A 24320-nucleotide genomic window follows, 5' to 3' on the forward strand; every position below is an offset into this window, starting at 1 on the left:
TCCATGTGTTGGCTATCGTAAATAGTGCTGCTGGCACCCCACTCCAGTACTCTTGCCTGGAAAATCCAATGGATGGAGGAGCCCGGGAGGCTGCAGTCCATGGGGTCGCTCAGAGTCAGACACGACTGAGCGACTTCACTTTCACTTTTCACCTTCATGCATTGGAGAAGGAAATGGCAACCCACTCCACTTTTCTTACCTGGAGAATCCTAGGGACAGGGGAGCCTGGTGGGCTGCCGTCTATGGGGTCGCACAGAGTCGGACATGACTGAAGCGACTGAGCAGCAGCATGAATATTGGGGTGCATGTATCTGTTGAATTATAGGTTTTGGTTTTTCTGAATACATACCCAGGAATGGGATTGTTGGATCATATGTTTGTTCTATTTTTAGTTTTTCAAGGAACCTCCATAAATTTACATGCCCACCAACAGTGTATGAGAGTTTCCTTTTCTCCACACCTTCTCCAGCATTTATTATTTGTAGATGTTTTGATGAAGGCCATTCTGACCAGTGTGAACTTATACCTCACTGTGGTTTTGATTTGCATCCCTCTAATAATGGGTAATGAGTATCTTTTCATGTGCCTGTTGGTCATCTAAAGATCACATTTTTCAAAAATCACTTAATGATATGGAAAAGGTCATGTAATGTTTTTAGTGACATGCTGCTGCTGCTGCTGCTGCTAAGTCGCTTCAGTCGTGTCCGACTCTATGCAACCCCATTGACGGCATATATAAGATAAAACATTATATTGAGAGCATCAATCCTATTTTATTTTATATATATATATGTATGTATGTGTGTGTGTGTGTGTGTGATTTTTACCCAACACATACATGCATGTGCACACCTACACATATATATGTGTACCTACATACCAAAACTTGAAGGAAATATATCAGTATATTCAGGTTCTTATCTCTGAGAAGACTAAAAAAAAATTATGGGCTTCCCTGGTAGTTCAGCTGGTAAAGAATCTGCCTGCAATGCAGGAGACCCCTGTTTGATTCCTGGGTTGAGAAGATCCCTTGGAGAAGGAATAGGTCACCCATTCCAGTATTCTTGGGCTTCCCTGGTGGCTAAGATGGTAAAGAATCTGCCTGCAATGCAGGAGACTTGGGTTTGATCCCTGGGAATGTTTTTGGTGACATATATAAGATAAAACATTATATCGAGAGCACCAGTCCCATTTTATTGTATGTACACACATGTGATTTTTACCCAACATATACATACACATGCACACCTACAGGCACATATATATGTACACTTACATATCAAAGCTTGAAGGAAATACCTTAATATATTCAGGTATTTATCTCTGAGAAGACTAAAAGAATTTTTAGAAATTTAAATTTTTTTAAGTATTAAAAAAAAATTTACAACAAACATGTTCTTGTTAAAACAACAACAAATATACTATTAAATAATTGGTTTTTCATCTTTGGCTCAAACTGGAAAAGGACATGTATATTTTATCCAAACAGTGATTACCAAGTAGCTTTGTTTCCTTTACCTCCAAGTTTACTATTCTTATTTCTGCTAATTCATTCTTGCATGAAGTTGATAGGACCCCTTCCCTGGAATTGTTTAATATCATATTTTTGAAAGCTAAGATGTTTTTACAAGTTAATTTTAGAAGACTACACTTAAAAAAGATCTATATTAGTTTCTTACAGAATATGATCTTTATAAGTAATACAAAATAGGATATATGCAGTTATTTACAGTGGGTCTCCACATAGAAGTGCCCTTGAAATAAAAAGATGAAGTGGACTTCAAACTTTAATACCCATGACTTCTGAATTGTTGAGCACTTGTACAGGCTTTTTCCCCCTTAACTATATAGTGATAGTTTTTGTGGTAGCAAGAGTTGATCAGATGTATTTAAAGGAATAAAAGGAAGTTTATCATAAAAGCATTTATTTTCATAAAGGAGAAGATTTACTGACTGCCAGGACAAAATTTACCAGCCTTTTTAGGAAAATAATACAATCAAACTCACTATAATGTATTATCTTAAATGTCTTGTATGAAATAAAAATACTAGATATATGAAGAAATATAAAAATGTGACTCAGTTCAGTTCAGTTGCTCAGTTGTGTCCAGCTGTTTGCGACCCCATGAATTGCAGCATGCCAGACCTCCCTGTCCGTCACCAACTTCCAGAGTCTACCCAAACTCATGTCCATTGAGTCAGTGATGCCATCCAGCCATCTCATCCTCTGTCGTCCCCTTCTCCTCCGGCCCTCAATCTTTCCCAGCATCAGGGTGTTTTCTAGAAATCATGAAATTGAAGCAACCAAAAGAAACAGATCCCAGGGCACTCAGATGTTGGAATCAGCAGATACTGCTTTTAAATTAGCTGTTATAAGTATATTTTAGGATTTAAATAAAAGATGCATATACAATAGTAAATCTCATCAGAAAAATGGAAACAATGAAAACCAAGTAGAACTCTAGAACTAACAATTATACTATCTAAAATCTAAAAATTTATTGGATTGTATTAATAGGTTAGATAATGGAGGAAAAAGTCAGTGAACTTGAAGATATAAAAATAGAAATTATCCAATCTGAAGAACAGAGACAAAAAAGATTTTTTTAATGATATTTTCTTAGTGACTCATGGGACCATATAAACTGGTCTACTGAAAGTATAATGGAGTCACAAAAGTAGAGAGACTGAATAAGGAAGAAAAATATATATAAGTAATCAATGACCTCCCCAAATTTGGTAAAAAGCAATAACAACAACAAAAACAATGAATCCACAAGCATATCATGGTCAATTGCTGAAAATCAAAAATAAAATGAAACTGAGGCAGAGTTATTCACTTAATCCCTTTCTCCAAACTTAAATATCTCTGTTCTCAACACAATTCCCTATTCTTAAAATTACTTCAGAAAGCCTTTATGAGGGATTCTTGAAAAACATGATAATTTGGCAATCAGAAAGTAAAAAGCCTGAATTCAATCAAAAGTTGCCAAACGTCACATTGAGTACCCCTATATACTACTATATTTCAGAAAGTAAGAAAACCATCTTCTTTTTCCTTTTAGGACTTAAGATGGACAGATTACTTAGAAAAAAAATCTAAGTGTGGATTGGCTGTTTTTTCTATGGAGGTTTTTAACTTTTGTTTGATACTGGTTCAGTCACTGCCTTTACCCCTCAGGTGATAAGCTCCACACAACTAAGGGATATTTTTCCTTCCTTATTCAGGGGTATATTTATAGTCCAGGTAGATGTCTCATGGTACATATTCAATGATTAAATGAAAGAAAGAGATGAAAATGAAAGTAAATACTTCCATGATGTTGGTTTATATCATACTAGACATCTGTTTTGTTAACAAACCAGACATAAGTTTTTCAGGTATTACCCTGAACTGTTTGCAATCAACAGTTTTTTTTTGTTTTTTAATATCTTAATGCAATCTATACTAGATTTTAAACCTACCAGCCCAAGGTGAGAATTTCATTTATTTATTTATAAATGTTTATTTGGCTGCATCAGCAGGTCTTCATTGCAGCTCATGGGATCTTTCTTGCATCATGTCGGCTCTTTTGTTGTGGCACATGGACTCTAGTTGTGACATACAGGCTCAACTGCCAACAGTAGTTGCAGCTCAGGCTTAATTGCTCTGGTGTGTGGGGTCTTAGTTCCCTGACCAGTGACTGAACCTGTGTCGCCGGCATTGCCAGGCAGATTCTTAACCACTGGACAACCAGGGAAGTCCTAATGTCCGAATTTTAAACAAGTCAGTAACTGTTATTGCATTTACTACTCACCTAGATATTATTTCAGCTGGAGGAAAAAAAATGACCATCAAGTTTCTAAATTCCATTGATGCTTCTAATCCCATTGGTCTTTTCTTACTGGGGCATTTTTTCTGCAGTTCATGTTTCACTTCCTGTAATGTCCTGAAGTCTGTAAGGTGACTTAGGGTATGCACATTAGTTAACATTTCTATTGGTGCAGTAATAGTTATGTGCATTGTTTCAAAATTAAATGAATTATATTATCAACCAGAGTCTAACCAGGAAAGTAAAAATCATTTTATGATTTTTCCACAGAGTTAAGTTAATTCAGGGAAATTATTGCACAGATTATGAAATGTCTAAGAACCATAGATGGGATGATAAGGTAATCCAGAGATAAACAGCAGAAAACCACTATCATCTGTAGGCTGGAAAGATGAAACATTCAGCAGTATTATTGGCTAAAGGGTCATCAAATGGCAGGTAGAACTAAAGGAACCTGTCAAGCAACGGGACCAAGGAGTTTTTGCCGCAAAGGAGAGGCAACTGCTAAGACACTGCCTCCGGTACAGAGACAGGAGGAGACTGTTCAGACTCCTTACACTATCTTCCTTTGTCAAACAAAATTCTGCCAGAAGACAGCTGATATAGGATTCTGAAAAACAGGAAGCTGCATGGCTCAGTCTTCCTCTCTAATAGAGAGCTGAGCTGAAGAAAGACAAGGAATAGAGCCAACATGCCTAAGCTCCCAAAAACCTATAGGTATAACGATTGTTTACAGAATGTAAAGCACTTTCTCAGAGGTTGTATATGCTATGCTAAGTCACTTCAGTCATGTCCGACTCTGTGCGACCCCATAGACGGCAGCCCACCTGGCTCCCCCATCCCTGGGATTCTCCAGGCAAGAACACTGGAGTGGGTTGCCATTTCCTTCTCCAGTGCATGAAAGTGAAAGTGAAGTCACTCAGTCGTGTCCGACTCCTAGCGACCCCATGGACTGCAGCCTACCAGGTTCCTCCATCCATGGGATTTTCTAGGCAAGAGTACTGGAGTGGGGTGCCATTGCCTTCTCCGCAGAGGTTGTATATAGCTTCAGCTATTCAATGCCATGTCTCAATGATTCCACAATTCCAACCAGTTACTTTTCGGTGCAGAGAGCTTTATGGGATTGACCATTAGAAACTAGAAAAAATCTTTCAAAAATAGAAATTATCTAATGCGGTTCCTGCTCATATCATCATAGATTTTTAGGTATTTAATTGAAATATGGCAAAAAATGACTTTTGATATGTTCCCTTTTCCAAGTTTACAAGCCACAGAAAGCTTATCTTCCTGCTAGCATTATAGTAGTTTCTTAATCTGAAAAACATAATGAAAAGGAAATACATCAGGTTGTGAAAGCTCTTTAAACTTGCATTGCTGTAGGACGAACTCTAAAAGATTCCTTAAGATTCAGAAAATCAAGAAAACTCAAGAGGAACTTAAATGCTTGAATCCTTATCTCTGCTATTGCAGATCATGTCATTGGATACTCCAGAAAATGAATATGTCCTGAAGTGGATGGAGTGTGTCATTAAATCCCCAAGTAGGGTGAGTATGACATAATAATGCTTGACAAGTGTTGAAGAGTTTAAATAGCAAGCAAGTGAGAAAATGGTTTCCTGCTACATAAGAAGTCAGAACTTGAAGTACCAAAATGGAATTGGAAAATGGAAACATTTGAATGACTTTCTAGAAATATTTCCAGTGGAGTCATAAGTTAGGACAATGGAATTGGTTCTCCAGAGGGAAGTGATTGGAGCAGAGGTTTTTGAAGTAAACAAAAGAAAAAGGACATCTGAGCATATACCACAGGGAATGTACCTCTGGAGTCAGCTATTATTAACTCTTTTCTTTGGTTCCAACATTAGAAATGGCAATTTACATCTGCATAGACCTATTCAATGAAGTGTATGTATACACACTATCATATTTGATTGTTGGTTGAGAAATTAGGGTTTAGAGAGGTTAAAAATGGCTTGTTCAAAGCACAGACCTGTTAAGTGTTAGAGTTGAGTCTCCAACTCATGCTATCATTCAACCATGAATACTCTCTCTACTATACTGCAGAGCCTTGGCATCAGGAAGAGTCACAACAAACAGAAGCTGTGTTTGACACTGAAAGAAAACCATATTCTTGTGCTTCATGTAGACTTATCCACAAGAACAGGAAACTACAACCCGTTTCCAAACATCTAGGGAAGTGTAACTACCAGGATTCTTGGTTTTAGAGAACAAAATGAACTCTGAGTAGTGTAGGCAGAAAGGGATTTAGAGCATCAAATAGCTTATAGAATGCATCAGAGGCTAAAGAACTAAGTAGTCCTTAGAATTTGTGGGATCTGGGGGCAAGAGTACAAATAAGTACTCACATAACCTATCTGAATACTTAAAAGTTAAATAGAAGCTTCAAACTGTTAAATAAAATACGTGCTATGTTTCCATCTTGAGAAATTTACCTTCGAAATGACATAGGAAAGTTAAGATTGACTAGAATTCTCAGGCTCCTTTGGTTTGCTCACCGAAGCGTAGTGACCTGGGAAAAGCATGGCTCCAGCCCCCAACAAGGGTTCCCAGTCCTCTTCTCATTTCTGGCTCCATTCTGGGCTGCAAGGGACCCGCATCTGCATGTATGTGGATGCTATCGCCCACGTGTCTAAGATCTGTGTATCCCCCTGGCAACAAGCCACCCTGTGGCCCCTTCAGACGTATAAGTGTCGTCACAGGTAGTGTGTCCCACTCCTAGGAGAGCAGTCCCAGGCTAGAGAGTCCCCAGAAGTAAGCTCAGGGCTATCTGGGTAAGGGATCTGGGTCCATGGACACAGTCTGGGGTTAGAGTTCCAGTTAAGTATGTCCTATTGGTCCACATACTTCTCTCTCAGAGGTTTTTGTATGTGTGCTTTTTGCCCTTTTTTATTTTATTTTTTTTTGATGAGGGAAGGTGGCCACAGGAAAGCCAGAGAAAGAGCCTCTAACGTGTTGGTCCCAGAGCAGGAGCCCCTCTTGCCTGGATGTACAGGTGGAACCAACTGTATGTCCTGCTCGTTCAGGAACAACGTGGCCCGAGGAATTGCCCAACCGTACCAGGGACTTATTAAGAGAAACTCCACTGCCATAGATACTGGCTGTGCTATGCCTCTGATGCAAGGTTCTGTCCTATAGAACCTTCTTCACAGCTGCCTCAGGAGAACCAAACACCAGAAGGCCCAGTCTCTTCATAGAAGGCTGCTATCTCACATTGCTGATTTCAAGTTTTGTGCTAGTGTATCTGTTTAGTGGAAACTTAGCTGCAAAAGTAGTTTGGTCTTTACAGCTTCCATTACTCAGGAAAACAGAAGTAGATTGAAATGCGTGACCACGGGAGACCAAACCTTTTGCAACATCTTTGGAAAAATCCCATTTATTGATACAAATGGCACAAATAGAAATGACTTGGATACATATTGCTTTTTTTCCTTCATGGTAAAACCACCATTATGGATTTATTGGTCATAGTTATTTGGACACCCTGCTGTGAAGAATTCTGAGACTTTCTCTGGACTCAGTGAGAAAAAGCAACTTCTAATTTTTGTTATCTGCTCTGATTATGGGAGGGGCCAAAGGTGTTACCCAGGCTAATTTTGGAGGCAGAGCAGTAGCAGCAGCAGCAAGGAAGCATATGTAGGTAAGCTGTTTTTACCATATGTAAGGAACTAAAGAGCCTCTTGATGAAAGCAAAAGAGAGTGAAAAAGCTGTCTTACAACTCAACATTCAAAAAACTAAGATCATGGCATCCAGTCCCATAGATGGGGATACAATGGAAACAGTGACAGACTTTATTTTGGGGGGCTCCAAAATCACTGCAGATGAAATTAAAAGACGCTTGCTCCTTGGAACAAAAGCTATGACAAAACTAGACAGCATAGTAAAAAACAGAGACATTACTTTTCCAACAAAGGTCTGTCTAATCAAAGTTCAATTTTTTTCAGTAGTCATATGTGGATGTGAGAGTTGGACCATAAAGAAAGCTGAGCACCAAAGAATTGATGCTTTTGAACTGTGGTGTTGGAGAAGACTCTGAAGAGTCCCTTGGACTGAAAGGAGATCAAACCAGTCAATCCTAAAGGAGATCAATCCTGAATATTCATTGGAAGGACTGATGCTGAAGCTAACTCCAAAACTTTGGCCACCTGATGGGAAGAACTGCTTATTGGAAAAGACCCTGATGCTGGGAAAGATTGAAGGCAGGAGGAGAAGGGGATATCAGAGGATGCAATGGTTGGATGGCATCACTGACTCAATGGAGATGAGTTTGAGCAAGCTCCAGGAGTTGGTGATGAACAGGGAGGCCTGGCATGCTGCAGTCCATGGGGTCGCAAAGAGTTGGACATGACTTAGCAACTGAACTGAACTGAAGTAAATGTTGAGTAAGGTTTTGTTGAATGAATAAAGTATAAATAAGTGAATTATAGCTAGTACCTTATGCAGAAATTAAAATGATTCAGAGTTTTTATACCCTATAATCCTAATCCATTTTACTTTTTCTATTATCACAGTGAGTTAGAGAAGAAAACAGATATAACAAAGGAGAATCAAAGCAGGTGACATTTGCAGAAGTTAAGGAGGCAGAAGGATTTCTCATATAACTTAAGGAGAGAAAAATGATAATGATAAATATTGGATGGAGGGTCAAGATTCTCTTGACCTTCTTCCCAGTCTTCCCAATGTTAGGTAAGGTAATACAACCTGCTGTAAAAACAAACCTCTATATTTCATGGCTTCACATGATAGAATCATTTTTTCCTATAGTCATCTTTAACAAAAACCCTATTTTTAAACTGAAAAAAAAAGAATGTACATTTCTAACAAATTCTTAGGTGATGTTGATGTAGGTGCTTCTTGTCAGTGGGGAAGGTGGCTCAGGCTGATGAAGGCTTTGACTTCAAACATGAGCTATTATGTTGCCTCAGGCGTCAAGATGTAGAAAGCATATGGGAGGAGGAAGTGGGAGGAAAAGGCACTTGCTTTTTAGCTGCTTTAATTCAAGGGATGACACACATCACTTTTGCTAATATTTCTTTGGTGAGAATCAGTTATTTGGCCCCATCTAGATACAAGGGTGAGGCTGGGACACATAATCTCTGTTTGGATGGGTGCTTCCCAGCAATATAGGTATCATTCCTACTCAAAGTATGGCCAATGGACCAGCAACATCAGCATCACCTAAGAACTTGTTAGAAATGCACAATACTTTTTTGTTAAAGGATACTAACTGTCATCTGAGTCTTCAAGGAATCATAGTCCTTTTGTAGTAACACCAAAGATCATTGGTCACAGATAACCAGAACAAATATACTAATAACGACAAAGTTTGAAATATTGTGAGAACTAGACATGGAACAACAGACTGGTTCCAAATAGGGAAAGGAGTACATCAAGGCTGTATATTGTCACCCTGCTTATTTAACTTACATGCAGAGTACATCATGAGAAATGCTGGGCTGGAAGAACCACAAGCTGGAATCAAGATTGCTGGGAGAAATATCAATAACCTCAGATATGCAGATGACACCACCCTTATGGCAGAAAGTGAAGAAGAACTAAAGAGCCTCTTGATGAAAGTGAAAGAGGAGAGTGAAAAAGTTGGCTTAAAGCTCAACATTCAGAAAACGAAGATCATGGCATCTGGTCCCATCACTTCATGGGAAATAGATGGGGAAACAGTGGAAACAGTGTCAGACTTTATTTTTTTGGGCTCCAAAATCACTGCAGATGGTGACTGTGGCCATGAAATTAAAAGATGCTTGCTCCTCGAAAGAAAAGTTATAACCAACCTATATAGCATATTAAAAAGCAGAGACATTACTTTGTCAACAAAGGTCTGTCTAGTCAAGGCTATGGTTTTTCCAGTAGTCATGTATGGATGTGAGAATTGGACTATAAAGAAAGCTGAGTGCCAAAGAATTGATGCTTTCAAACTGTGGTGTTGGAGAAGACTCTTGCGAGTCCCTTGGACTGCAAGGAGATCCAACAAGTCCATCCTAAAAGTAATCAGTCCTGAATATTCATTGGAAGGACTGATGCTGAAATTGAAGCTCTAATACTTTGTCCACCTCATGCAAAGAGTTGACTCATTGGAAAACACCCTGATGCTGGGAAAGATTGAAGGCAGGAGGAGAAGGGGACAACAGAGGATGTGATGGTTGGATGGCATCACTGACTCAATGAACATGAGTTTGAGTGAACTCTGGGAGTTGGTGATGGACAGGGAAGCCTGGCATGCTGCAGTCCAGACACGACTGAGTCGGACACGACTGAGCAACTGAACTAAACTGAAAATTACCAAAATGTTCAAAGAGACATGAAGTGAGCAAATGCTGTGGGGAAAAATGATTGCAATAGACTTGCTAGAGGCAGGGTTGCCACACACTTTCAGTTTGTGGAAAAAAAAAAGAAAAAAGCAACATCTGCAAGTGCAATCAAGTGAAGTACAAAATGAGATATGGCTGCATGTAAGGATTTTGGGGCTCCATCCAGGATTAGTGAATTAGGGCAACTGGGTGGGCCCAGTTAATAAGGTCTCCACAGAATTCTTATGTCTGCTGAAGTTTGAAAAGCCCCTATCTCCGACATTTTTACCATACTGCCTGTAGCGACTGCATTTCAGAGCACCAGTATTTGAAACCCCTCCCTTTGGGGGTTATACTTTTTTCTCCCTTAAAAGCCATCCAGGTGGAGGTTCTAGAGGCGAACATATGTGAACATTTGCTGTTTCATTTTGTCACTAAGAACTCCATTGACCAGATAATAGCTTTCTGTGAGCCTACATCCTGGAGTGATGAAGAACCCCAGCAGCCCCCACAGTGGACATGTGGCATGAGAAAGAAAGAGCCCTTTGTTGCTTTAAGCTTTGGATTTGGGAGTTTGTTCATCACTGTAGCATTATCCTGACTGATACACTCTCTTTCTCCAACCTATAATACTGACTGTGGCTTTTTATGAATGGCTTTGCAAAGCTTTTCTCCATAGGGTTCTTTCCTCCTAAAAATGTTAAAATTTGACATTGTATCCCCAAATGGATGGTGGTCCCCTGGTGTTTGAATGCATCTCCTTCTTTTATTCTTTTTCACTTTTACTTCAAGTACTGAGGCTGTCTAGAAACCTTGACCATTAGTATAGCAGAATTCTTATCTCAAGTTTGATCTGGCTTTGGTTACCCTGATTTTTTCATTGTTAACATTGGTGAAAAAAGTCATGCAAAATGTCCCCTACATAGGTTCTTGCTCCATATTCTAGGTCCCAGTCTGTCTACTGTCTTTCTCTTCTAGGTTCAAAAGTTCAGCTTTACTGGGTGATTTCTTGAGATTCTGACTCAAGGGATTCAAAGATAAATTGAGTCACAAAAAGTTCAGACTGTTAGATTAGAAGGATGTCTTCTTATATGGTCTGCTAAAATTGGATTTAAATTTGGTCAGCATGTATACTAACATATATTGCCTATGATTGGCAGCAGGCAGTGGCATAGATTACTCAGGAGTCATATATTTGGGCCTGAAGTAGCAAGGGGTGCTTTTATTTTGGGGAGGTGGTAGTAAATTTATCTACCTAATTTTGTTAAGCTTAAGGCAGTATTAGCATAATGACACTGTGTTTCCTGAGTGTGACTCCCTGGTCAGTGAGGGGCAGGAGGGACAGATAGCTTGAGATTAAAATTAGGACGTAACCAATGTACAATAAAATGTTAACTATCCATCTTGAACATTAAGGAAATGAGTTGTTCTGGTTACAAAGTTCATATGTATAAAAATAGGTTCATTTAAACTATTTTTGGTGAGCATCTTTGAAAATGTATATATATTTCTCTGTTTTATTAAATAGAACATTCTAATTTGATCTTGTCATGATGACTCAATCATAAATTATTCTAGAGGACTGTAATAGAGCCTGTGGAGTGCAGGGCTGTGCGTTAGAGTTCCGGTCTCAACTTTTCAGAGTTTTTCTGTCTACTTCATCAACTCTTGGGCTGCCGGCTGACCCTTTCGGATGCTGCCAGTGTGCGTCTCCTTGGTGACCTGCTGCCTCCAGGACACCTTGAGCCGGGAGACTAGATAATCACGCTCATGAAAGTCATGCCTAAAATATAAGTAAATGTGAGCCCAGGAACATCCTTATGAATAAAGTGTATGAACTTTATCGTATCGCCTTAATCTGCTCAGTGACCTGAGTGTCCCTTTCTTTTCTCTTTCTTTTTCTCTCTGTCTCTCCCCTTCCCTCCCGCCTTTTTTCCCTTCCTTCCCTCCTCAGGAAATTGAGTGAAGATTTGTTTCTGTGTTTTTAAAACCATGTCTGTTTTGAACATGGATGATAGAATGTTGACTACAGGTGGGAAGTCACAGCTATTCGGGGTTTAATGAGAAAATTCAACATAATGCTTTGCATTTTTAGAGTCCTTTAAACTGTTCAGAATGTTCTCCCTACTGGCATTTGCATCTGTCATTTTGATATAATGCTAATACTGAATCACTTTTGTAGTCATAATAGCTAGAAAGTTTTCTTAAACTAACCTTGCTAATAAGCAAAAATGTCTTAACTTACTTTTACAGAGAAGAAGTAAAACTGCCTAACCTATTGCTTGTTTTATTCTTTTTAAACATTTGCCCTTTCTTTTTCTAGGCTGTGTGGTCTTGTGAAAAAGACCTGAAATCATCATCTCTTGCTTTGTCTTTAGGTACCCAAGATGAGTAACTACTATAGGCCCCTCTCTCTTATCTGGTGCTCTGCATGGAGGATAAGATGGGGTAAAAGTGTACAGAAAGCACATAATTATGATAGGAAAATGGTAGAAACACAAAGAGGGGCATAAAGTCAATACAACAGTTAGAGTTTTGTAGACAAAATTCCTTCCGAAAGGCTCTTCAAAGCTCTCTTTGTTGGCAGTTACAGAACTTTATATTCTATGAGCACCTGGATTGTTAAAACATTTGTGATGGTAAAGGATTTGACCCCTGTCAACCTGTGTCTGAAATGGGCTCGTTTAGTGCCGGGAGAAAACCATTTGGCTACATGCAGAAGAAGAGATGAGCCTGTTTCAATTCTTCCACTGACACATGTGGAAGGTGTGATTTATCACACAAAGCCAAGACCTTTAACATGATTGGGATTACATTCCAGACCTCTTCTGTTGCTTCTTTTCCTCCGTGTTGAGCCACAGTCTGTGGGTCTATGGTAGGGATGTGGAGAGAGCAGAAAACATATGTTTTCACTGTAGTAGCGGGAGAAGGTGGTAGATGACTTGTCAGAGCTGTAAACGCTGGGCATGGAGACTCAGAAACCACTGGAGGCCACGTGGCTGGGATGAAGGCCCGAGGGGCCACTCAGAGCCTGAAGGAAGCAGCATTAGATGAAAAGCATCCAGTGTTTCCTTGTGAGAGCGTTGCTGATGGTGGACTCAGCCTCTGCGGCTGCCTTCTGGGCTCTGGGCCCTAAGGGAAGCCTAAGGGAGCAGATGTCCTGCCGGAGCAATTAAAGCTATTGGGCCTGGCTCATGGAGCATGAGGAGCAAGAGTTGGGCTCTCTTGTCTGTTTTAACATTTATTTATTTTGGCTGCACCGAGTCTTAGTTGCGGCACACAGGACCTTTGTTCTTTGTTACAGTATGTGAGATCTTTAGTTTTGGCATGTGGGATCTGTTTTTCTTTTTTTTTTTCTTTGTCTTTAAGTTGTGGCATATGAACTCTCAGTTGTGGCATGTGGGATCTTGTTCCCCGACCAGGAATAGAACCCAAGCCCCCTGCATTGGAAACAAGGAATCTTAGCCACTGGACAAGCAGGGAAGTTCCAAGAGTTGGTTTTCTATTCATCCATGCTGAAGAATTGATGCTTTTGAACTGTGGTGTTGGAAAAGACTCTTGAGAGTCCCTTGGATAGCAAGGAGATGAAACTAGACAGTCCTAAAGGAAATCAGTCCTGAATATTCATTAGAAGGACTGAAACTGAAGCTCTAATACTCTGGCCACCTGTTGTGAAGAGCTGATTCATTGGAAAAGACCCTGATGCTGAGGAAGATTGAAGGCAGGAGGAGAAGGGGACGACAGAGGATGAGACGGTCGGATGGCATCACTGGTTCAATGGACACAAGTTTGAGAAAACTCTAAGGGATGGTGAAGGACAGGGAAGCCTGGAGTGCTGCAGTCCATGGGGTCGCAAAGAGTTGGACATGAGTGAGCAACTGAAAAACAACAATTCTTTCTACATAGAAGTCAATATTTTCCCCAAACGCACATCTACTCATGTGACTCTCAAATTCTTTACTGGCCTTTTCATCAGGCTGAGTCCAGACTCCGGAGAGTGGCTTCACTGGTCCTGCATAATGGGACTCTGCTTACTTCTCTGGGGACATCTCTTATCTCTTCCTCCCACCTCCTTACATACTCTGCACTTCTGTCCATAGGCTTTTTTTGGTAACTTGAAGGGAATTCTGCTCTTTCTTGCTTCTGAGGCTTTGATAAAGTTGTTTTGTTCCCTTTACTCTCCATTCTTTTCTTTCATGACCACTAATCTTCCATCACTTCCTTTAGGATTGCTGGGAGAAATATCAATAACCTCAGATATGCAGATAGCACCACCCTTATGACAGAAAGCGAAGAAGAACTAAAGAGTCTCTTGTTGAAAGTGAAAGGGGAGAGTGAAAAAGCTGGCTTAAAACTCAACATTCATTTAGAAAAATGAAGATCATGGCATCCAGTCCCATCACTTCTTGGCAAATAGATGGGGAAACAATGGAAACCATGACTGATTTTATTTTCTTGGGCTCCATTATCACTGCAGATGGTGACTGCAGCCATGAAATTAAAACACGCTTACTCCTTGGAAGAAAAGCTATGACCAACCTAGACAGCATGTTAAAAGTAGAGACACTACTTTGCTGACAAAGGTCCAGCTAGTCAAAGCTATGGTTTTTCCAGTAGTCATGTATGGACATGAGAGTTGGATTATAAAGAAAGCCAAGCACTGAAGAACTGATGCTTTTGAACTGTGATGCTAGAGAAGACTCTTGAGAGTCCCTTGGATAGGAAGGAGAACAAACCAGTCCATCCTAAAGGAAATCAGTCCTGAATATTCAATGGAAGGACTGATGCTGAAATTGAAACTCCAATACTCTGGCCACCTGATGCAAAGAACTGACTCATTTGAAAGGATCCTGATGCTGGGAAAGATTGAAGGCAGGAGGAGAAGGGGACGACAGAGGATGAGATGGTTGGATGGCATCACCAACTTGATGGACATGAGTTTGAGCAAGCTCTGGGAGTTGGTGATGAACAGGGAGGCCTGGCATGCTGCAGTCCATGGGGTGGCATAGAGTCAGACATGACTGAGTGACTAAACTTACTTATTGTCAGGGAATATTGGGTCCCAGCATTAAGTGCTTTCATAGCACCCTCTTGCTTTCCATCAGAGCCCAGGAGTAAGTGTTACTATCTTTATTATAGTCTTCCCATTATAATCTAAGCTCCTTAAGGGCATAGGTGATATCTATAATATCTAGCATAGGAGCTAAATGGTGGCACAGTGGTAAAGAATCTGCCTGCTAATGCAGGAGACGCAGGAGACATGGGTTCAGTCCCTGTGTCAGGAAAATTCTCTGGAGGAGGAAATGGCAACTTACTCCAGTTTTCTTGCCTGTAAAATCCCATGAACAGAGGAGCCTGGCAGACTATAGCCCATGGTGTCGCAAAAAGTCGGAGACAACTAAGCAACTGAGCATGCACGCACACACACACAATGTATGACCAGGCATGTGATCTAGTTCAAAAGTTGGATTTTACTAAGCTATTTGTACACTTATTCAGCGTCATCATTTATTAAATGCATGACTTCAGACAACTGACTTCATCTACCTGGCCTTGAATTCCTTATCTTTTAAATAGGAATAATAGTATATATTTCTTGAGATATAGTGACATGAGATAAAACATGTCAAGCATCTAGACTAGTGCCTAGCACATAGAAAACACTGAGTTATATTCACTTATAGTTATGTATCTTCTACATGCTCAGGTCTCTGTACTTAAATAAACCCTTGGTGGGATACAAAATGGTGTAATCTAGGAGTCACTAAAGGGACTGACTTAATCCCTCTAAACCACATCAATGACTTTTGAGCTAAGTTGAGTATGAACATAGACTCTGGGAGATATCTTGCCCTCAATCTGCTTTAGGGCTCACCACATTCTACCTGCCCAACTTTCGGCCCCTGTAACACAGCTGCCTGTCTGGATTGACAGTCCCTGCTAGATTGTCAGAAACACAGCTGGGTCTGCCTCCTGTTGTTTACTTCACCCTGTTTTGTATAAGTCCCTCAAACTAAACTCTCTTCACAGTTTTATCTTCTTCCACCTAACCTTCTATTTAGAGAGTGTCTGCCATCAAAAAGCTATAATATCTTAGAGAACATAGTGCATGTCCTTAACTGACAATTAAAGAATGTTGATAGAAGTGTCTTGGCACATTGGTGGAAGTTGTCTGCTTATAAAAATACTTTAACCAGGGGAATGAGGACATTTATGTCCAGTGAAATCTATACTGACACTCCAGGAAGGAGTCAGAGGAACAGCTTATTGGACAGCCAGCAAACTGTCTCTGCAGGGCACTCATCATAGGATTCTTGACTCGCTCCCAGCCCTTGTTAGGAAAAGAGAAATCCTTCCATTAACACCAGAATCTGTAACTCTGGGTGTAGGAAAGACTCCAGCTTTCCGCTCCACAAAACCTTATGAGACTTGGCATCCATCTCATGAAGAATGCCCTTTTGTGCCATCCAAGGGATTATAATTGGGATGACCAAAGTCTTTGCCAGACCATATAATCTGACATGGGCAGCATAAATGGTTTGGATAGCAATTGAGAATGCAAAAGAAAAAAGACACTGAGCTGGAAAAGAAAAACAGCTCACACTATTTTATTTCTGTTATGACATAGTCTTCATGGTATTGTGGTTTAATCAAAGTTGAATGTATTTCTTTCTTTTTAAGGAATTAAGTATAAGACCAATCATTACTGATATAATCATTTAATTGACTGGAATTGATCATTCATGTTTCTTATTCTTTTCTCTCCTTGGAAGTGTATTGGACGGGAAAAAATATTTCTTCTTCAACATTATCTGTTGAAGGCCACTTTTCTCTTTCAGTCAGTTACCTGGCAGTTCTGTTTGCACGGTATAAGAAAACAAGAATGGGTTTTAGTGTTAGAAAGATTCAAGTTTGAACCTAGCAACCATTTTCTAACTGAGTGGTCTTTCTCTTGCTGAACTTTACCCATTAAAATGGAATGATATTGACCTCACCGTGTTGCTGTGAGAATTACATTATGGAATGCATATGGAGGGTCAGGCATAGTGACTAGTACATGCAGGGACATAATGAATGAGTTTTTAGTTGTTCTTGCTGATTAGGTCAGTACACGTGGAGGCAAGTGCACCCTGTGAAGCTGCTTTACAGTCTGACCATATTTGACCGCGTCTTGTGGAACTATTCCTTCTCAGCAATAAACTCCCAGACTTTGTCCATTCACTTATTTTGATGACCTCTTTTCTCTCTGTTTTTGCCTTTTGCCTCCACATATGCAAAGGTCACTCGTCTAAATAACCTAGTTGCCTTTACGTTGACAGTGTCAAAAATCGACATTCATTTAATTTTTCTCAAATTCCATCCTGTTAATTTATTCTTGAATGCCTGGAGGAATCATCTTCTTCTTAGCATGATAAGGTAAAGTTTCCTACTCCTCCCTTAAGGTCCTTCTCTCAGCTTTTTGTCTCTGACATTGCTACTACCATTTTCTTAGGTTTTTATTCATTGATCTCTTAATTCATACCTTTTAAAAAATTCATTCATTCAACAAATATTTATGTACCCACTATTTTCCAAACCTGAGTTAGCACTGGGGAGCTAATAAGTTTCCTAATAAGAAGAGCAAAATAAGGCAGTGTTTAAGAGTAAGTGCTTTGAAGTAAGAGAGAGACATCTGTTTGAATCCAGATCCACTGCGTCCTCGCTGTCTGACCTTGGGGAAGTTGCTTCAAGCTCCCAAGACTTTAGTTCCTCATCTGTATAACAGGGATAATATGAGTTCCTATATTTTAGGGTTGTTGTACAGAGTAAACAAGACAATTAATGAAGTATACTGCTGACATATAACAAGTGTAAGCAGTCAATAGATGTTAGCCTTTGTGAGGATAATGATGATGATTTTTAATGACCCAGCTCTTCATGGAGCTTAGACTTTTGAGGAATATCACATAAATTCCCAAAGAGCCATCAGGGTTTTTAAGCAGATTAATGACTGAGTTGTGATCATCTTTAAGGCCCCAATTTTCATACTTCCCCATCCACAGTTAGACTGTAAGACTAGTTGGTTTCTCCTTTGATTATGTCTCATAGATGAATCCTTTCTTCTCTAATCCCACCAAGACTCCTCCATTCGTCCTAAGTGTGATTTTTATTAAAGGGACATCTAATTACCAAATATAATTAAACTAGACTTATTTCTAAAGACTGAATGATCTCGTTGGGAATTGTCCTGCATTGAAGAGGCTGGGCCATGCTGTGATAGAATAATCACATCTCTGACCGTGGCTGTTTTCAGCGATTCAGAAGCTGACTTGTTGAATTCATATATTGGGAGTAGTCTCTCAGCTCTCTTCTGTTTAATCTGTTTGTACATTTAGAGGTCACTATCTGGCTGAGATTTTATGCAATCGTTATAAGATGAATCTGTTAACTAGGGAATATCCTTCAAATTTGCCCTAATTAAACTTCTTCAAAGGGAACTTTTAGTACTGAGATGGCAAATAGATTCCATCTTACATACTGTCTGTATCAATTTGCTTTTGCAGTATAACATACCACCCTAAACTTAGTGCCCATATTTCACATGTGTCTATAAGTTGGCAAAATGATTTTGCTGATCTGGGCCAGGCTCAGCTCATTGGCTAGGCTTTCTCAGGCAGGTGCAGTCAGCTGGCATGCTGACTGGGGAACGTTTGATATGCTATCGGTTCAGCTAGAATAACTTAACTTTTTTCTGCGGGTCTGTCATTATCTCCAAGAGGCTATCCCTGTTCTAATGGCAGGGTCAGGAACCCAAAGAGATGCACAAGAACTAGTTCAAGTCTCTGCTGGTGTCAGTTTTTTCCCATTGGTCTAAACAAACCCAGAATTAGTGAAAACATGACCAAAACATATGGATAGAGGCAGGCATGGAAACCTAGGGCCTCTAGTTCAAATAATCTACCATAGTTTGCTTTCTGGTCACAATTACCAACATGACATCACATGAAAAATATGTTCATTCCCATTCCAAGACCCTCCTAAATCTCAAGTTGTGACCTTATGCTTGAAGTCTAGGGTGTTTTGATCTCCATCAGGTTCACATAAACACTTCTTGATCCAGAAAGTTACATACTAGAAAAAAAAGTTATCTAACCTATACACACTCACCATATAGTAATAAAATGAAAACAGAATAACCTATATAATATTCCCATTTGGAAAGGGTAAGAATAGAAGGTACATATCAGTTACTGATCCATAGCAATTCTGAACTTTTCGGGGATAAATTCTGCCAATTTCCCTTACTCTGGATATGAGGAATATTCTTTGATTAGACTTTAGTTCTGCTCCCTGGGAATGGCTCTGGGCTCAGCCCTCTATCACATCACTTCTTTTGGTTCCTTCTTGGGGCTTCCCTTATGGCTCAGATGGTAAAGAATTGGTCTGAAATGCAGGAGACCTGGATTTGATCCCTGGGTCAGGAAGATTCCTCTGGAGAAGGGAATGGAAACTCAGTCAAGTATTCTTGCCTGGAGAATTCTATGGACAGAGGAGCCTGGCGGGCTACAATCCATGGGGTCACAGAGTTGGACAGGACTGAGTGACTAAAACTTTCACTTTCATTTTGATTCCTTCTGAAGAGGGTATTGGACTATACCCTCTATGGGCTTCCCTACAGAGAATTGGTGCATAAAGGTCTTTCAGACATCTTTTCCTACAGTCTGAATTCCTTTTGGCCCATATGGACAGAACATTGCCATTTTAGCTGAATTAAAAACCACTGTGCATTTCCTTTGAATATGATGTGATTTTACCCCATGCGCTAAAAGCCATAACTTTAATACTGCTATAAGCCTTTTAGTAGAGCAGAGAATCTCTACTAGCCCCACCTTAATTCTTTCATGGATCTTTAAGAAAGGCCTTGTGGCCACACCTGTCATTTGATCTTTTGTCCTCAAACAGCGTTTTATTTTGGTAAGTTTTCTGCTTCCCAGAGAGGCTAGAGATGAAAAACAGTTTTATATTCCCCACTAGAAAATCATGAACCCTCTACATTTCTTCTGTGTTCTGCTTATAAAGCAGCTAGTATTTTCTTTAGAATGTCTTGTAGCAGTTTATCAAATACCGTCAATAAGAGCTGGTCAGCATCTTGAAGGTTTTGCCCAGAAATCTCATCACTCAAATTCAAACATTAATTATTACATTTTCTGTCTTCTTTGTTACAATAGGTGACATCGTTAGCAGTTGTTTCACCATTATATGAAAGTGCTCAATGAATATTTTGAACTGAGTGGATAAATGGAAAAAGAAGGTTTACGTATAAAGATGCAACATAGACAAAATCTTTAGTCAAAAATTCTTTAACCTGTTCAGATGTTTCTACCTCCAGTTCTTAAACCCACCCTATAAAACACTCATCTCATATCTAATATTTCTCAAATATTAGATAGACATATTTGCCTTTTCCTTGTGATTTCAACAGAAGGGTGTTCTCATGTCTGCATGAGAAAATTTGTTGCTTGTCTCAGACCCTTTCTTTTCAGTCAGCTTTAGGCAGAAGTAATCTCATTTTTGTACTTAGTATTCATTTTATTTTGCCCAGTATAAGAATCATTCATTTTGATCTCTGACACCACAGCTAGGTTGAAAGCTGCTTGACGGCATGGCCTATGCGTGATTTGTCTAAAGATGGTCTACAGTGTCCATCCCAGGGGTATGTTTAGTAGTATGTTTAGTAAATTTGTTAAACAAATGATGAATAAATGAATAAGTGAATAAATGAACAAAATTTTCACCTTACAAGGACAGAGTCATTTTCTCTCGTGTTTATCCTTAGCAGTTACATCAGTGCCTGGTATGTGGGAGGTGCTCAGTAAATATTTATTGAATTAAAAATTAATAAATGAAAAAGTAAATGAATCAATGAATGAATTGAAAATAAGCAAATCCAGATTCATTATTCCTGTTTTAAGAAGTTCCAGCCTACATTATAGTATGAACTTCTTTTGTGATTAGTTTTAATAGTGATTTCTTGAAATGACCCAGGAACTCAATTCTATTATTATCTCAGTTTTCATTCTTGCTCAAAGACCTTTTCCCAGACAGTGAGAATGAGGAACTGTGCACTATACTCACCAGGAGCTTCATAATTATGGTGAAATATTTCAGACTTTCTAGTAAGATGGATAGTATGTGCAAGCTTTTTCAGGCCAAGTGGGGCTGGGCTTGTCTTTGTAGGCAGAAAGGACTAGTACCAGTGTCCAGGATCAGGTAACCTCGTATAGATCTCAAAAGTCATCCCTTTGACCATAAATAAACTCCTTTCTAGCTGAAACATATTCCCTGCACTTCAGAAGTTAAGGGTTCAAGGAAGTGGTTGTCAGACTTTATTGTCTGACTGAGTCTCACTTTCCACTCTCCAAATGTTCTAATTTAACTGGCCTGGCTAGAGTAGGTACCAGAAAACTTTTTTTATCAACTACCCCACTTCCGTGAGTCTGATGTTAATGGTCTGTAGGCACACACTTTTAGAAATACCAATTGTCTGTGTGTGTGTGTGTGTGTGTGTGCAGAATGCAAGGAAAAATGTCATAGCATATTATAGGAGATTGGTGGATGCCTGTGTAGGATTGAATCGGGGCAGAAAGAGATGGACATGACTGAGCAACTGAACTGAACTGAATTGAGGAAAGAGGAAGTTGTCACCCTTTATTTGAAGTCCTTGTTCAGAGTCTTGGCTGGATAAGCATTTACTTTTTGCAATAATTTGTAAATTTTTTAGATTGTAGTTGTATTTATAATTTAAATACAAAGTAAATGTAAATCCATGGCGGGAATGATTGAAGGACAAGGTCCTATAAGGACTAGGGCATGCATAAATATTGCCAATTATGTTAAGAGTACTTCTTTCCTAGAAAATCACAGGAGAGTACCTACATATTTCTGAGAATCCTTCTACTAAGCTTTCTACTAGCAAAAAAGAATAATAGTAATAATAGTGAAAGTTCACTATGCTGGGCTTGTATCCAGGATATGGACAGCAGAGATGGAGGAGTATGTGGGACAAATCTGCTCCATGAGATCTCAGGAAAACTCATTCCCAAGCCAACCAGTTAATGCAATTTAGACTAACTGAATTTTGTCTGAGTGACATATCTGATCATGTACTTAAACTTGAATTTGTTGGTGGAGTACTTCACTTAGCGCTCTATACCTGTCTTCCTCCTTTGTCCTCGTGTGTGGAACCAGTGGGAGGCAGAGGAGAAAAGATGCTTAGTGAGTACTCAACCCTACTAACATCACAAAGCCTCGGATAGTTGGGGATGTGCTTTATAAGCACTGTTAAGTTTCATCTCTTTTACTCCTGCTGTAATTATCTGTTGGAATTTTATAGGGCTGTGAACATTCTGAGTGGAGGGATTTAATCCTTAAATAAGTACTTTCAGCCTAATTGGTTCTCAATTGGAAGAGAAGCCTTGAGTTTGGAAACTTGCCACAAGTTAGCAGAGCATGTTGGTTCATTGCCCACCTGTGGAGTTGACAGATACAAGAGAACATTTTTGACTTGGCATCATTTTTTGGTGTTCAGTTGGCATATCTGTCTTCAGTCTGCTCCTAAGGCTCTGTATTTGTCAACTGTGCCTAAGTTGGGCAGATATGCAGGCTTTTGCCAAGTCTTTCTCATCCCTGGGCTAAGACCCTGACTGTGGCAATTAGTGTGGGATGGCATAGATGGGAGATGCAGCTCTATAGCTATCGCCTCTGGAAGGCCATGCTTGGGAATTTAATGATAATCAATCTAGTTTTCAACATCAATTTCATTGTATTTTAGCACACCAAATCAAACTGGCGAGCCAGTTATTTGTGTTGCTAAATACAAAAGCCACACTCATTTGGAGGAAATTAAGGGCCAGAGAAGGATAAATGATAAAATAGATTGCTAGATATTCATAAAATGGCTAGTGTACAATCATTACAGTAATAATATGAAAAATTACTCACAATGGGTTATTATTTAATGATAGCTCTAGGATTTAAGTTTTTTTGCCAGAAAAGAGTTAATAAAACAAATCCCATAAACTTTAATATAAGTTCAGTGCAAGGATTCTGAGATGAGACTGGTCTGGCTGGGTAACTTTTTCAAAGTTACTTAAATGCTAAGTAAGTTTTTTGTTGTTGAAATACAGTTGATTTACAATATTGTGTTAGTTTCAGGTGCATAGAAAATCTTTTTCAAATTCTTTTCCATTATAGTTTACTCAGTTCAGTTTCAGTTCAACAGCTCAGTTGTGTCCGACTCTTTGCGACCCCATGAATCGCAGCACGCCAGGCCTCCCTGTCCATCACCATCTCCCGGAGTTCACTCAGACTCACGTCCATCGAGCCATACCAAATGTGGTTCCCTGTGCTATACAGTAGGTCCTTGTGGTTTATTTAATTAATTAATCTGGCTACACTGCGTCTTAGTTGCGGCACTCAGGATCTTTGGTTGTGCCATGCAAATTCTTAGTTGCAGCATGTGGGATCTAATTTCCTGACCAGGGATCAAACCCAGGCCCTCTGCTTTGGGAGCACAGAGTCTTAGGCACTGGACCACCAGGGAAGTCCCTGTTTATCTATTTTTATATATAGTAGTGTGTATCTTTTAATCCCAAACTCCTAGTTATCCCTTCCTCCCTTCCCCAGTGGTAAGTCTGTGAGTATGTTCTGTTTTGTAATAAACCACATTTGGTATCCTGTAATAAACTATAATGGAAAAGAATTTGAAAAAGATTTTCTATGCACCTGAAACTAATACAATATTGTAAATCAACTGTATTTCAACAACCAAAAATTTACTTAGCACTTTAGTAACTTTGAAAAAGTTACCTAACTTCTTTCAGCCAGACCAGTCTCATCCCAGAATCCTTGTACTGAACTTATATTAAAGTTTATGGGATTTGTTTTATTAACTTTCTTTCCTGACCCCCAAAAAATTAAATGCTAGAGCTATTATTAAATAATAACCCATTGTGAGTAATTTTTCATATTATAATTATTCATTTGCATATTTTTAAAGATTCACATACAAGTGAGATCATATGATATTTGTCTTTCTCTGTCTGATTTACTTCGTTTAGTATAATGTTCTCTAGGTCCATCTGTGTTACTGCAAATGCATTATCTCATTCTTTTTCATGGCTGAGTAATATTATATTGTATATG

The 24320-nt window shown here is 39.3% G+C and overlaps 1 protein-coding gene across 3 annotated transcripts in view; it reads left to right on the forward strand.

The window, feature by feature from the left end:
• The window catches only part of METTL15 (methyltransferase like 15), a 370583-nt gene that overhangs the window by 265167 nt on the left and 81096 nt on the right, over nucleotides 1-24320 (forward strand). Inside the window, exons 6-7 of one of the 3 annotated variants that reach the window (XM_010812727.4) lie at nucleotides 5283-5357; nucleotides 7776-12060. The exons of 1 other annotated variant lie outside the window; for it this stretch is intronic. In XM_010812727.4, the coding sequence (XP_010811029.1) occupies nucleotides 5283-5311 (29 nt within the window). In that variant the 3' untranslated portion in view covers nucleotides 5312-5357; nucleotides 7776-12060. Of the gene's footprint in view, nucleotides 1-5282; nucleotides 5358-7775; nucleotides 12061-24320 lie in introns of those variants that run through there. One more of the 3 variants, XM_059874794.1, reaches the window with a different exon arrangement.

Source organism: Bos taurus, chromosome 15 (genome assembly GCF_002263795.3).
Source record: "Bos taurus isolate L1 Dominette 01449 registration number 42190680 breed Hereford chromosome 15, ARS-UCD2.0, whole genome shotgun sequence".
NCBI lineage: Eukaryota > Metazoa > Chordata > Mammalia > Artiodactyla > Bovidae > Bos > Bos taurus.